This window comes from Oncorhynchus clarkii, chromosome 7 (genome assembly GCF_045791955.1).
Source record: "Oncorhynchus clarkii lewisi isolate Uvic-CL-2024 chromosome 7, UVic_Ocla_1.0, whole genome shotgun sequence".
NCBI lineage: Eukaryota > Metazoa > Chordata > Actinopteri > Salmoniformes > Salmonidae > Oncorhynchus > Oncorhynchus clarkii.
This window is the reverse complement of record NC_092153.1, coordinates 81,262,483-81,276,818: the sequence shown is the minus strand read 5'-3', so window position 1 is coordinate 81,276,818 and position 14,336 is coordinate 81,262,483. Positions and strand designations below refer to the sequence as shown.

Genomic DNA, 14,336 nt, shown 5'->3' with positions numbered 1-14,336 from the left:
TGTCCTGTTATAACACCACTAGTTTGTCATGTTATAACCCTACTAGTTTGTCCTGTTATAACCCCACTAGTTTGTCCTGTTATAACACCACTAGTTTGTCATGTTATAACCCTACTAGTTTGTCCTGTTATAACCCCACTAGTTTGTCCTGTTATAACCCCACTAGTTTGTCATGTTATAACCCTACTAGTTTGTCCTGGTCAGGTTATAACCCTACTAGTTTGTCCTGTTATAAACCCACTAGTTTGTCCTGTTATAACCCCACTAGTTTGTCCTCTTATAACCCCACTAGTTTGTCCTGTTATAACCCCACTAGTTTGTCCTGTTATAACCCCACTAGTTTGTCCTGTTATAACCCTACTAGTTTGTCCTGTTATAACCCTACTAGTTTGTCCTGTTATAAACCTACTAGTTTGTCCTGTTATAACCCTACTAGTTTGTCCTGGTCAGGTTATAACCCCACTAGTTTGTTCTGTTATATCCCTACTAGTTTGTCCTGTTATAACCCTACTAGTTTGTCCTGTTATAACCCCACTAGTTTGTCATGTTATAACCCCACTAGTTTGTCCTGTTATAACCCTACTAGTTTGTCCTGTTATAACCCCACTAGTTTGTCCTGTTATAACCCCACTAGTTTGTCCTGTTATAACCCTACTAGTTTGTCCTGTTATAAACCTACTAGTTTGTCCTGTTATAACCCCACTAGTTTGTCCTGGTCAGGTTATAACCCTACTAATTTGTCCTGTTATAACCCCACTAGTTTGTCCTGTTATAACCCCACTAGTTTGTCCTGTTATAACCCCACTAGTTTGTCCTGTTATAACAATACTAGTTTGTCCTGTTATAGCCCTACTAGTTTGTCCTGTTATATCCCTACTAGTTTGTCCTGTTATAACCCCACTAGTTTGTCCTGTTATAACCCCACTAGTTCGTCCTGTTATAACCCTACTAGTTTGTCCTGTTATAACCCTACTAGTTTGTCCTGTTATAACCCTACTAGTTTGTCCTGTTATAACCCTACTAGTTTGTCCTGTTATAACCCTACTAGTTTGTCCTGTTATGACCCCACTAGTTTGTCCTAGTCAGGTTACAACCCTACTAGTTTGTCCTGTTATAACCCCACTAGTTTGTCCTGTTATAACCCTACTAGTTTGTCCTGTTATAACCCCACTAGTTTGTCCTAGTCAGGTTATAACCCTACTAGTTTGTCCTGTTATAACCCACTAGTTTGTCCTGTTATAACCCTACTAGTTTGTCCTGTTATAACCCCACTAGTTTGTCCTAGTCAGGTTATAAACCTACTAGTTTGTCCTGTTATAGCCCTACTAGTTTGTCCTGTTATAACCCTACTAGTTTGTCCTGTTATAACCCCACTAGTTTGTCCTAGTCAGGTTATAACCCTACTAGTTTGTCCTGTTATAACCCCACTAGTTTGTCCTGTTATAACCCTACTAGTTTGTCCTGTTATAACCCCACTAGTTTGTCCTGTTATAACCCTACTAGTTTGTCCTGGTCAGGTTATAACCCTACTAGTTGGTCCTGTTATAACCCCACTAGTTTGTCCTGTTATAACCCCACTAGTTTGTCCTGTTATAACCCCACTAGTTTGTCCTGTTATAACCCCACTAGTTTGTCCTGGTCAGGTTATAACCCTACTAGTTTGTCCTGTTATAACCCCACTAGTTTGTCCTGTTATAACCCTACTAGTTTGTCCTGTTATAACCCCACTAGTTTGTCCTAGTCAGGTTATAACCCTACTAGTTTGTCCTGTTATAACCCCACTAGTTTGTCCTGTTATAACCCTACTAGTTTGTCCTGTTATAACCCCACTAGTTTGTCCTGTTATAACCCTACTAGTTTGTCCTGGTCAGGTTATAACCCTACTAGTTTGTCCTGTTATAACCCCACTAGTTTGTCCTGTTATAACCCCACTAGTTTGTCCTGTTATAACCCCACTAGTTTGTCCTGTTATAACCCCACTAGTTTGTCCTGTTATAACCCCACTAGTTTGTCCTGTTATAACCCTACTAGTTTGTCCTGTTATAACCCCACTAGTTTGTCCTGTTATAACCCTACTAGTTTGTCCTGGTCAGGTTATAACCTTACTAGTTTGTCCTGATCATGTTTTTGCCCCACTAGTTTGTCCTGGTCAGGTTATAACCTTACTAGTTTGTCCTGTTATAACCCTACTAGTTTGTCCTGGTCAGGTTATAACCTTACTAGTTTGTCCTGATCATGTTTTTGCCCCACTAGTTTGTCCTGGTCAGGTCACGTGGTGAGGATAAGTTCATTTTTCAGATGCTACTGTTATACACAAGCCTTGATACTTGAACATGAAGGTAAAATACCTATGTACCTTTTCCACCAACTGGATTCCCGTATCTCAGAACCATCGGCTCAATTAACTAGATTCTCACACTTCGACAAAATGAGGTTTTCCTTTTAGGATTTAAATCTAAATCTGCATGGAACAAAATGTAGTATTAGGTTCAGCTATTAGAATCACAGCTTGCCTCTGACTTTCACAGTGACCCCAGGCTGTGTGTGTTTATTTGGCCACTTGTTGTTATAGGTTTTCCATGAGCAGGCGGCTCAATACTTGTCTCCCAGGAATGTATGATCCCCTATCAACACCGTTCTGTTCACACACACACACACACACACACACACACACACACACACACACACACACACACACACACACACACACACACACACACACACACACACACACACACACACACACACACACCACAGCAACACCAAACCATAACGCTGGTACAATGTAACGTTTACCAACCAGCCCTTGGATTTGATCCCTTATGTTTCCACCTTGACACTAGGCACCTTGAAGTCAGCTGTCCACTGGACCAGTAACAAACTAGTAGGTTGTTTTTCATGGGGGCAACAGTAGTCCTCTAGGTTGTAAGGGATGTGACATCACCAGTAAACTAGGTTGTTTATCAGGGGGCAACAGTAGTCCTCTAGATTGTAAGGGATGTGACGTCACCATGTTGGAGTCAACAGAAACCAGAAATAACATGATAAATATTCCCTTACCTTTGATGATCTTCATCAGAATGAACACCCAGGAATCCTAGTTCCGCAAAAAATGCTTGATTTGTTCGATAATGTCCATTATTTATGTCCAAGTAGCTACTTTTGTTAGGTACACATATCCAAATGCTCGTGCAGGTCGAGCATTACTTCGGACAAAAACTTCAAAAAGTTATATTACAGGTTGAAGAAACATTTCAAACTAAGTACATAATCAATCATTAGGATGTTTTTATCATAAATCTTCAATTACGTTCCAACCGGAGAATTCCTTTGTGTCTAGAGAAGCAATGGAACGCAGGTCGATATCATGTGGAATGGAATGCGCGAGACCAGGAAATGGCTCTCTGTCAGTAACCTGACTCATTCCCCTCTCATTCAGTCCCACGTCACATTAGAAGCCTCATTCAAGTTTTAAATACGGTTGACATCTAGTGGAAGCCCTAGGAAGTGTAACTTCATTCATATCCCACTGTGAATTCAATAGGGCCAGGATTGAAAATCGACCAACCTCAGATTTCTCACTTCCTGTTTAGATTTCTTCTCAGGTTTTTGCCTGCCATTTGAGTTCTGTTATACTCAGAGACATCATTCAAACAGTTTTAGAAACTTCAGAGCATTTTCCATCCAATACTAATAATAATATGCATATATTAGCAACTGGGACAGAGGAGCAGGCCGTTTACTCTTGGCACCTCTGGGCACCTTTCATCCAAGCTACTCAATACTGCCCCTGCAGCTATAAGAAGTTAATACAGTCATTCATATTATTTTGTAGTTTAGTGTTACATAGTGAAAGTTAATGGTAACTTAATTTTTACACTGAACAACAATTTAAGGGGAAATCTAATCCCAACATATCTGGTCATACAATCCAAAATATAAACATCTCAAAAAGATTAATCAAATCACATAACTAGAAAAGACCGGCAATCATGCTCTCAAATGTTTCAATATTTCATATAATAAAGCTAGTCTGAGGTGCACATTTTGCAAACGATTGGCACATTATTTTTGTTTGTAACTGCCAATTATCGTATTGTCATGGTTGGGAGATGAAGCTGAGACAGAACACTTGTTGTTGTTTTTAAGCATGAAAAGTTTAAAACGCTTCTCATACAGAGCTGTATCTACCCAACCTCCCTAGTTACATGGCAGCATTTGGTAACAGTAACAAAAAGCCGTCCCTCATTTCTCAGCCTCATGTAGACAGACAGACTAAGTGGATTAGATTAGAATCCACTTGAGCTGAAATGAAAAAAGGAGTTGCCGACGGTAGGAATGTAAATGCACATTCAAATGAAATGTTCTTTCAACCACTAGTCAGACAAATGATTACAATGATTAATCAGAGTGTAATTTGTGCTTTACATTTTCCCTTGTAGATAATTGCAGGGCATACATAATGCAGAAGGTAGAGGAAGAAGCCAGTTATTTTTTTATTTCCTGAGGTGTCTCTCTCTCTCTCTCTCTCTCTCTCTCTCTCTCTCTCTCTCCTCTCTCTCTCTCTCTCTCTCTCTCTCTCTCTCTCTCTCTCTCCTCTCTCTCTCTGTCTCTCTCTCTCTCTCTCTCTCTCTCTCTCTCTCTCTCTCTCTCTCTCTCTCTCTCTCCGTTCACTCTCCCTCTCTCTCTCTCTCTCTCTCTCTCTCTCTCGCTCTCTCTCTCTCTCTCTGCTCTCTCGCTCTCGCTCTCGCTCTCTCTCGCTCGCTCTCTCTTGCGCTCTCTCGCTCGCTCTCTCACTCTCTCTCACTCACTCTCTCACTCGCTCTCTCTCGCTCTCTCTTTGGCTCTCTCACAATTCAATTCACTCTCGCTCTCTTTCTCTCTCTCTTTATCTCTATCTCACAATTAAATTCACTCTCTCTCGCACTCTCTCTCCCTCTTTCTCTCTGTCTCTGACTCTGACTCTCACAATTCAATTCACTCTTTCTCACTCTCTCTCTCTCTCACTCACAGAAAACTCATCCACAATTATTTCCTCCATCTCCTAACAATGCCATTAATGTGAATCGCTCCACCAGTCTTTCACTCCTCTGCAAACAGTCCAACGGCCTTCTCCAATCATCCCTTATTTTCTGTTTCTCTTTCCCTGAAGGAAGCATTTTTACACCTAATTGAAAACATAAAGTACATTTTCACAACAACGCACTCACACATCTTTTTCAGTTCATGTATGTTATTACAGGCCTTTAACATGTCCAGTTGTATCATTTTGATAGATTTTTTTTAAACCAATTTAAAATGTTGCTGTATTTTCTAAGTACATTTTGGAATTCACAAAAAAATACTTAGCTGTTTTAGAAGCGTTCATGTTATTATCACAGTCTCTTTCATGTCTCTGACTCAGAGTTGTAAAGCACACAAACAGAGAAGTGGCTTGGTACAGGGGCTTGTAGATAAAAGGGGGTTATTTACTTTGATGTCGGTTGGTACTGGATATCCCACGGTGTTAGCCACGCGGCCATGCGTTAAGCCCCACAGGTCACCGCTCTGATCAGAAGAGATACATATTGAGAAGTGACACCGTGCTGCGGGAATCACACAGATACGTGGTTTGCATTCCACACGGCATACTATTCCCTTTATATTGCACTACATTTGACCAGGGTCCAATAGGGTAGTGCATTACTTTTGACCGGAGCCCTATGTTGGGAACAGTTTACCATTTGGGATGCACATACTGTGAGTGGTGACAGGGTGCTGCTGTGTTCACTGAGGGATGGTGACCTGTGCTGTTATTCTGTTAGCCTCTTCTCTACACAAGGTTCAGAGCAGCTAACAGCAGCATTTTACCTGGAATGCATCCAAAATGGCACCCTATTCCGTTTGTAGTGCACTACTTTTGACCAGAGCTCTATAGGGCCCTAGTCAAAAGTAGTGCACTTTAAAGGGAATAGGGTGGCATTCAGGTGGTCATCACATCTTATGTCCTACCAGCAACCACTGGTCTCTCCCTTGTCCGTTCCGGGACTCTGGTCTGGGGAGACGTGGAGTGGCAGAGCCCTTATCTTATGTGGTAGTAGTCACTGTTACTGTTACTGAGGAGTTCTTGTATACACACACACAGGAGGACACACACACACACACACACACACACACACACACACACACACACACACACACACACGCAGGACACACACATACACACGCACACACAGGACATACAGGACACGCACACACACAAACACACACACAGGACACACACACACACACACACACAGGACACACACACACACACACACACAGGACACACACACACACAGGACACACACACACACACACACACTGGGTCAGCATTATGTGTTCACTGTGTTCACTTTGTTGTCATGTCCCCTTTATAATTAGGATGCTGTAATTATTATCACCATAATTAACAACTTACTTCCTGCTGCATCACTATTGGTTGGGAGAAATATTCATTTATTTACATTGTCAGTTATCAAATATCTCCTTCTCATTCAAGGTTCGTCTGTTATTTAACCTTTATTTAGCCAGTTAAGACCAATTTTTTTTTTTTTACAATGACGGTTAACCCCGGCCAAACACTCCTTTAACCCAGACGACGCTGGGCCAATTGTAGTACACTTTAAAGGGAATAGGGTGGCATTCATCACATCTTATGTCCTACCAGCAACCACTACATGGTCTCTCCCTTGTCCGTTCTGGGACTCTGGTCTGGGGAGACGTGGAGTGGCAGAGCCCTTATCTTATGTGTTAGTAGTCACTGTTACTGTTACTGAGGAGTTCTTGTATACACACACACAGGAGGACACACACACACACACACACACACACACACACACACACACACACACACACACAGGAAGAGATGATGATTGGTGTGAGTCTTTCTGTAATGGATCTATTTAAGTTGTAGTCTTTATGTCATACCTCTTGCTTTATTGAACCAGGACTATAGCTAAAAAAAAAAGGTTAAATAAAATAAAAATATAAATTGAACTGGAGGATTTTTCCACAAAAAGTACCAGACAAGGTCATATTGTTCATTTCAATCTCAAAACGTTATTATTACTGAGACATTACTGTTGGGGCAAGCTTAACTAATACTGCTAGATGAGAGACGCTCATTGCTACCTATCGATTTTTACACAATACAATTATCGAGATAGAACATTAATCCAGTTGTGTAATGGACACACGTCTTCCATTAGCTCCCCCAAAGGTAAAGCCTATGATTTAGCTCCGTAGGCTAACAGTCAGTCTTGTAGAACTCTGCAAACCCGGGTTTTTAACCATTCTTGGCTATAAAAACAACAGAAGACATTGCTCGGTTGTTGCCAAGGTTCAATTGATTAACTGGTTTTCCCCTGTAGTCTCTCTCTGTTCACACTGTAAGAGAGGCAATTAAACTAGAATCTACTAGAAACTCTATTATCCTATTTAGGCCATTGAAACAACGCTGGGGAAAGTCATGGCGTGATGCATTATATTGGAGCAGGTTTGACAGTGTTACATTGTGTTGGAGCAGGTTTGACGGTGTTACATTGTGTTGGAGCAGGTTTGACGGTGTTACATTGTGTTGGAGCAGGTTTGACGGTGTTACATTGTGTTGGAGCAGGTTTGACGGTGTTACATTGTGTTGGAGCAGGTTTGACGGTGTTACATTGTGTTGGAGCAGGTTTGACGGTGTTACATTGTGTCGGAGCAGGTTTGACGGTGTTACATTGTGTTGGAGCAGGTTTGACGGTGTTACATTGTGTCGGAGCAGGTTTGACGATGTTACATTGTGTTGGAGCAGGTTTGACGGTGTTACATTGTGTCGGAGCAGGTTTGACGGTGTTACATTGTGTCGGAGCAGGTTTGACGGTGTTACATTGTGTTGGAGCAGGTTTGACGGTGTTACATTGTGTTGGAGCAGGTTTGACGGTGTTACATTGTGTTGGAGCAGGTTGGAGCAAGCTTAAGGGTGAAGGACAGTTCTACAGATTTATTCATCAGCTTTAATTCCTGACACTTATAGGCTCCATCCCTATTGGCAATGGAGCCAGCCAGGGAATGGATATTTTTGTGCAATTGGTTTCACAGGGTCTATTTCAGCAGGGGATCGAGGGTCTATTCTGATCTAGGAACTGGACATTGATAAAGCTTGGAGTGTAACGGGATTCTTCCGTTGAAGGAGAGGCGGACCAATACGCAGCGTGGTTGAAGTTCATGTTTTTTTTTATAAGAAAAACTATACATGAACAAACTACAAAACAATAAATGTGAAAACCCGAAACCAGTCTTGTATGGCACAAACACTAACACATGAAACAATCACCCACAAAACCCAACACCAAACAGGCTACCTAAATATGGTTCCCAATCAGAGACAATGACTAACACCTGCCTCTGATTGATAACCATATCAGGCCAAACACAGAAACAGACAAACTAGACACACAACATAGAATGCCCACTCAGATCACACACGCAAACTATAGTCAGGGTGTGACATGGAGGTAAAAGTGTCTTACATAATGTGAATAATGTATAGTCAGTCTTAGAGTTAGAGGAGTTTTGCCCACATGCCGTTTTTCTACACAAACAGTGGATTGTTAAACAAAGATACTCTTGAGGCCTAAGACTTGTTCTAAGACTTGCTTATCTGTCTTTTATTTCCAGGGTTTGACGCATACTTCACATCGCGGACGCTGGAGAACAACCGCAGGAACGTTTGGTTCGCAGAATACTGGGAGGAAAACTTCAACTGTAAACTAATGAGCTCCTCCAAGAAGGAAGACACCAGCAGGAAATGCACAGGTAGCCATTTTGTTGCTGCACTTGACAAAGTTGTACTTTAAACCCATTAAATATTGTTATTTAATCATAGATTCTGGAGAACTTAACAAAGTTGTACTTTATTACCCTAAACATTTGAACTCTTTAATCATATGACATTGTAGTAGGTATATGACAGGATCTGCAACACATTGCTGTTCTCTGAACACCACTTGGTAAAATGTTATTCTGCGCTCTGCAGTGATGTACAGTACCCCCCCTAAGGCTTGGTACTCTTGTTGTAGGTGTGGATGATAGGGTTTGAAATCAATGCAGTGGTAACGGAGAAAGTTCAACCCACAACATTTTTCTTTCTGTGCACGCAACATACTCTACTGCAGTCTCATATGTATGATTCATTGAATTGAAGATCACTGCCCACCAAACAATATTATTCTTCTTCAATGGCTGAAGATCACTGCCCACCAAACAACATGCTGCTTCTTCAATGACTCTCTTTCTTGTTTGTTTCAAGTTTTTTCCCTCTCGCATTAGAGAACGCAACACCATAAAGAAGAGCTCAAGTCCCTTAGTCCGAGCTGAGCTTAGCTGAGCCCTTCCATTACATAATGAGCCTGGCTTCATCCACATCTCCTCCCTGCTGTGGGGTTCTGAATTCCAAATGGCACCCTATTTCCTATGGGTGATGGTCAAAAGAAGTGCACTACATAGAAAATAAGGTTCCATTTGAGACTCGGCCTGTATTTCAGCATGATTGACTTGTACAATACTACCGGCACAGCAGGCTGGATGAGACACGGTGGAAGACTGACAAGTTAAGCCTTGAAGCACTCTTAATGAGAATGTCAGAAAACAGATATTACATTATACATCTACAAGCAAGGTGTTTCTTTCTGTGGCATAAGTGTGGTATAGTTTAGCCACAGGAAACACGAAGAAATACTACAAGTGGGATGTTTATCTGGTGATAGTGCAGTAGGTGCAGGTGTCATTTAATTAACTTGTTTTTATTTTATTTTTGATTATTTGTAAACATAACTCAATAATATTTGAAATTATGTATTTCCTATTCGTCAAAAACTGTATCAATAAGGCTTGAAATGGCTTACAGTTGAAGTCAGAAGTTTACATAAACCTAAGCCAAATACATTTAGCAGTGGCTTCTTCCTTGCTGAGCGGCCTTTCAGGTTATGTCGATATAGGACTAGTTTTACTGTGGATATAGATACTTTTGTACCTGTTTCCTCCAGCATGTTTACAGGGTCCTTTGCTGTTGTTCTTGGATTGATTCGCACTTTTCGTACCAAAGTACATTCAACCTCTAGAAGACAGAACGCGTCTCCTTCCTGAGCGGTATGATGGCTGCGTGGTCCCATGGAGTATATACTTGCGTACTATTGTTCGTACAGATAAACGTGGTACCTTCAGGTGTTTGGAAATTGCTCCCAAGGATGAACCAGACTTGTGAAGGTCTACAATTGTTTTTCTGAGGTCTTGGCTGATTTCTTTGGATTTCCTCATGATGTCAAGCAAAGAGGCACTGAGTTTGAAGGTAGGCCTTGAAATACATCCACAGGTACACCTCCAATTGACTCAAATGATGTCAGAAGCTTCTAAAGCCATGGCATAATTGTTTGGAATTTTCAAAGCTGTTTATGCACAGTCAACTTAGTGTATGTTAGCTTCTGACCAACTGGATTTGTGATACAGTGAATTCTAAGTGAAATAATCTACCTTTAAATAATTGTTGAAAAAATTACTTGTGTCATGCACAAAGTAGATGTCCTAACCGACTTGCCAAAACTATAGCTAGTTAACAAGAAATTAGTGCAGTGGTTGAAAAACGAGTTTTAATAACTCCAACCTAAGTGTATGTAAACCTCTGGCTTCAACTGTATATTCTTTCTAAATATAGTATAATCAAATGATACAACTATTAACTATAAGATTTCACCTTCCTTGTAACAGTAAAATACATATTTGAATGTTTAGTGTTAGAGGTCTTTCTTGATCAAGACATCTGTCCCATCGTTGTGAATGTCTCACAGAGCTCTAGCTTGGCTTCCTGAACTTGTAGAAAAATGCACCTTTCATTTCATGCTAATCTTGTCCATCTATGACAAACAAAAATTAGTTTTTAGATTTTAGATTAATGGCTATAATTCAATCTCTGCATGTGCTATAGTGATGAAACCAATCTCTCCTGCTACTCTGTGATGTAAAGATGGCAGGCATGTGCTTTGTCAGTGGCTGTGAGGTAAGGTTCAGTCTGGAGTTGATGGACAGTCGAAAGAGTGAATGAAATGGTAGGAGGGACATCCCAGCTTCAAGTGGTTTCAAATTTCACGACCTACGTAACACAGGCTCAAAAAAAGATATACTACTATGTCTGTGAGAAGCAGGGCTATCAGTTAATACGGTGATGATTAACATGCAAATTAGCAAAACATTTACCGGTTTTAGGCCAGATTGTTCTTCAAGCTGTTGAAACGTTCATACTGTAGATGACCAGCAAGGTCAAATCATAATCAGTAGTTATAGGGAGGGGGGGCAGAGAACCTGGCAGGTTATAACCCCACCCACTTTTGCAAAAGCACAGCCCCCACAACACCAAAGGAATATCAACAGGTCACAAATTTACTACCCTGAGACAAGGCAGAGTATAGTCTACGAAGATCTCTTCCGCAGCACGACCCGAGGACAGGAATGATGAAAGAGCGTAAGAGAACCAGTGACTCAGCCCTTGTAATAGGGTCAGAGATAGAGAGTCCCAGTGGGTAGAGTCTTCAGTAAAGACTTAAAGGTCGAGACTGAGTCTGCATCTTTCACGTGGATCGACAGACTGTTTCATAAAAATGTATTTCTATAGGAGATATATTAATCATCATCTTAATTCGTCTGAAAGTTGTAAATTCTTGGTTATCTGCAGGAACCCTAGCTAACAAGTGGAATCAGCAATACAAAATTGGGTTTAATTATTGTTTTACAAAATACCTAACTAATCGCACAGAATTACACATCATTAAATCATAACTTGATTACAACTTACGTCATAAAGGAAAACGTCCCTAGCGGGCGGAACAGATATGACAGCTTGTTACACAAAAGAAAAGGGGCGGGGTTTGAGTGAAAGAGGGGGAAGACTGAGGAACAAAGGGCAAAGCTGTGCTGTCGTAAATACAGTATCTTATGCATTCTAAATTACCGTAAATTTGGAAAAGAAAAATGAAATAAATACAGTGCCTTGCGAAAGTATTCGGCCCCCTTGAACTTTGCGACCTTTTGCCACATTTCAGGCTTCAAACATAAAGATATAAAACTGTATTTTTTTGTGAAGAATCAACAACAAGTGGGACACAATCATGAAGTGGAACGACATTTATTGGATATTTCAAACTTTTTTAACAAATTAAAAACTGAAAAATTGGGCGTGCAAAATTATTCAGCCCCCTTAAGTTAATACTTTGTAGCGCCACCTTTTGCTGCGATTACAGCTGTAAGTCGCTTGGGGTATGTCTCTATCAGTTTTGCACATCGAGAGACTGAATTTTTTTCCCATTCCTCCTTGCAAAACAGCTCGAGCTCAGTGAGGTTGGATGGAGAGCATTTGTGAACAGCAGTTTTCAGTTCTTTCCACAGATTCTCGATTGGATTCAGTTCTGGACTTTGACTTGGCCATTCTAACACCTGTATATGTTTATTTTTGAACCATTCCATTGTAGATTTTGCTTTATGTTTTGGATCATTGTCTTGTTGGAAGACAAATCTCCGTCCCAGTCTCAGGTCTTTTGCATCAGGTTTTCTTCCAGAATGGTCCTGTATTTGGCTCCATCCATCTTCCCATCAATTTTAACCATCTTCCCTGTCCCTGCTGAAGAAAAGCAGGCCCAAACCATGATGCTGCCACCACCATGTTTGACAGTGGGGATGGTGTGTTCAGCTGTGTTGCTTTTACGCCAAACATAATGTTTTGCATTGTTGCCAAAAAGTTCAATTTTGGTTTCATCTGACCAGAGCACCTTCTTCCACATGTTTGGTGTGTCTCCCAGGTGGCTTGTGGCAAACTTTAATTAAACAACACTTTTTATGGATATCTTTAAGAAATGGCTTTCTTCTTGCCACTCTTCCATAAAGGCCAGATTTGTGCAATATACGACTGATTGTTGTCCTATGGACAGAGTCTCCCACCTCAGCTGTAGATCTCTGCAGTTCATCCAGAGTGATCATGGGCCTCTTGGCTGCATCTCTGATCAGTCTTCTCCTTGTATGAGCTGAAAGTTTAGAGGGACGGCCAGGTCTTGGTAGATTTGCAGTGGTCTGATACTCCTTCCATTTCAATATTATCGCTTGCACAGTGCTCCTTGGGATGTTTAAAGCTTGGGAAATCTTTTTGTATCCAAATCCGGCTTTAAACTTCTTCACAACAGTATCTCGGACCTGCCTGGTGTGTTCCTTGTTCTTCATGATGCTCTCTGCGCTTTTAACGGACCTCTGAGACTATCACAGTGCAGGTGCATTTATACGGAGACTTGATTACACACAGGTGGATTGTATTTATCATCATTAGTCATTTAGGTCAACATTGGATCATTCAGAGATCCTCACTGAACTTCTGGAGAGAGTTTGCTGCACTGAAAGTAAAGGGGCTGAATAATTTTGCACGCCCAATTTTTCAGTTTTTGATTTGTTAAAAAAGTTGGAAATATCCAATAAATGTCGTTCCACTTCATGATTGTGTCCCACTTGTTGTTGATTCTTCACAAAAAAATACAGTTTTATATCTTTATGTTTGAAGCCTGAAATGTGGCAAAAGGTCAATAAGTTCAAGGGGGCCGAATACTTTCGCAAGGCACTGTATTTACTCTGAGCTGCGCTTCAGTAGGTTGGTGGTAGATGGAAGGCCGTGTTGCCCAACCGAGTCCTTTGTTCTTTGAAGAATGTCTCTGCTGGTAAATTGAATACGTTGTAGTAACGTCGTTGTGTGGTAGACGGGATACTCTGTCTGTTCCTTCCTAACCCTTGTTTGCAGCGGCTGTTGCTAACTCATCGGCTAGGAGGTATCACTTCTGTAGTGAATAAGAGTTCAAAGTTCATACCATTCGCAACCAAAGCTCACGCTGATGTTGGCTTCGTTCTGTAGTTATTATCTGAACCATTCTGACATCGGACCGTCGTCCTCACGTCCTCGGAACAGGAGGTTATATTGTCGTCAAGGGCTTATATAGGAAGGGAGAGGAGGGCGTGTTTAAAACGTTTTATAGGCCATGTCCCTTCACAGGGGCGTGCCACTGATTGAGCAGTGAAAACACAAATCTCACATTTTAGAAGCTAGAATTACATTTCATCCCATCAGGGATAATTCCATATTCAAACATTTACATTGAACAACTATTCCATGTGAATCCGATAACTCTGATGTGTAGACTTTCCAGTGTAGAGTTTATGTCATCTTATCATTGATGAGAATGTCTCAGATGACAACCAAACTGACATCATATTCATTAAGTACCACCACATATGTTCAATTGGTCGGATTA

General features: G+C 41.0%; 1 protein-coding gene across 1 annotated transcript in view; it reads left to right on the top strand.

Annotated features, from left to right (window-relative positions):
- The window catches only part of LOC139413906 (glutamate metabotropic receptor 7), a 366,925-nt gene that overhangs the window by 225,295 nt on the left and 127,294 nt on the right, over positions 1 to 14,336 (top strand). The window contains exon 5 of the mRNA XM_071161753.1: positions 8,683 to 8,820. Within this exon, the coding sequence (XP_071017854.1) occupies positions 8,683 to 8,820 (138 nt within the window). The remainder of the gene's footprint in view (positions 1 to 8,682; positions 8,821 to 14,336) is intronic.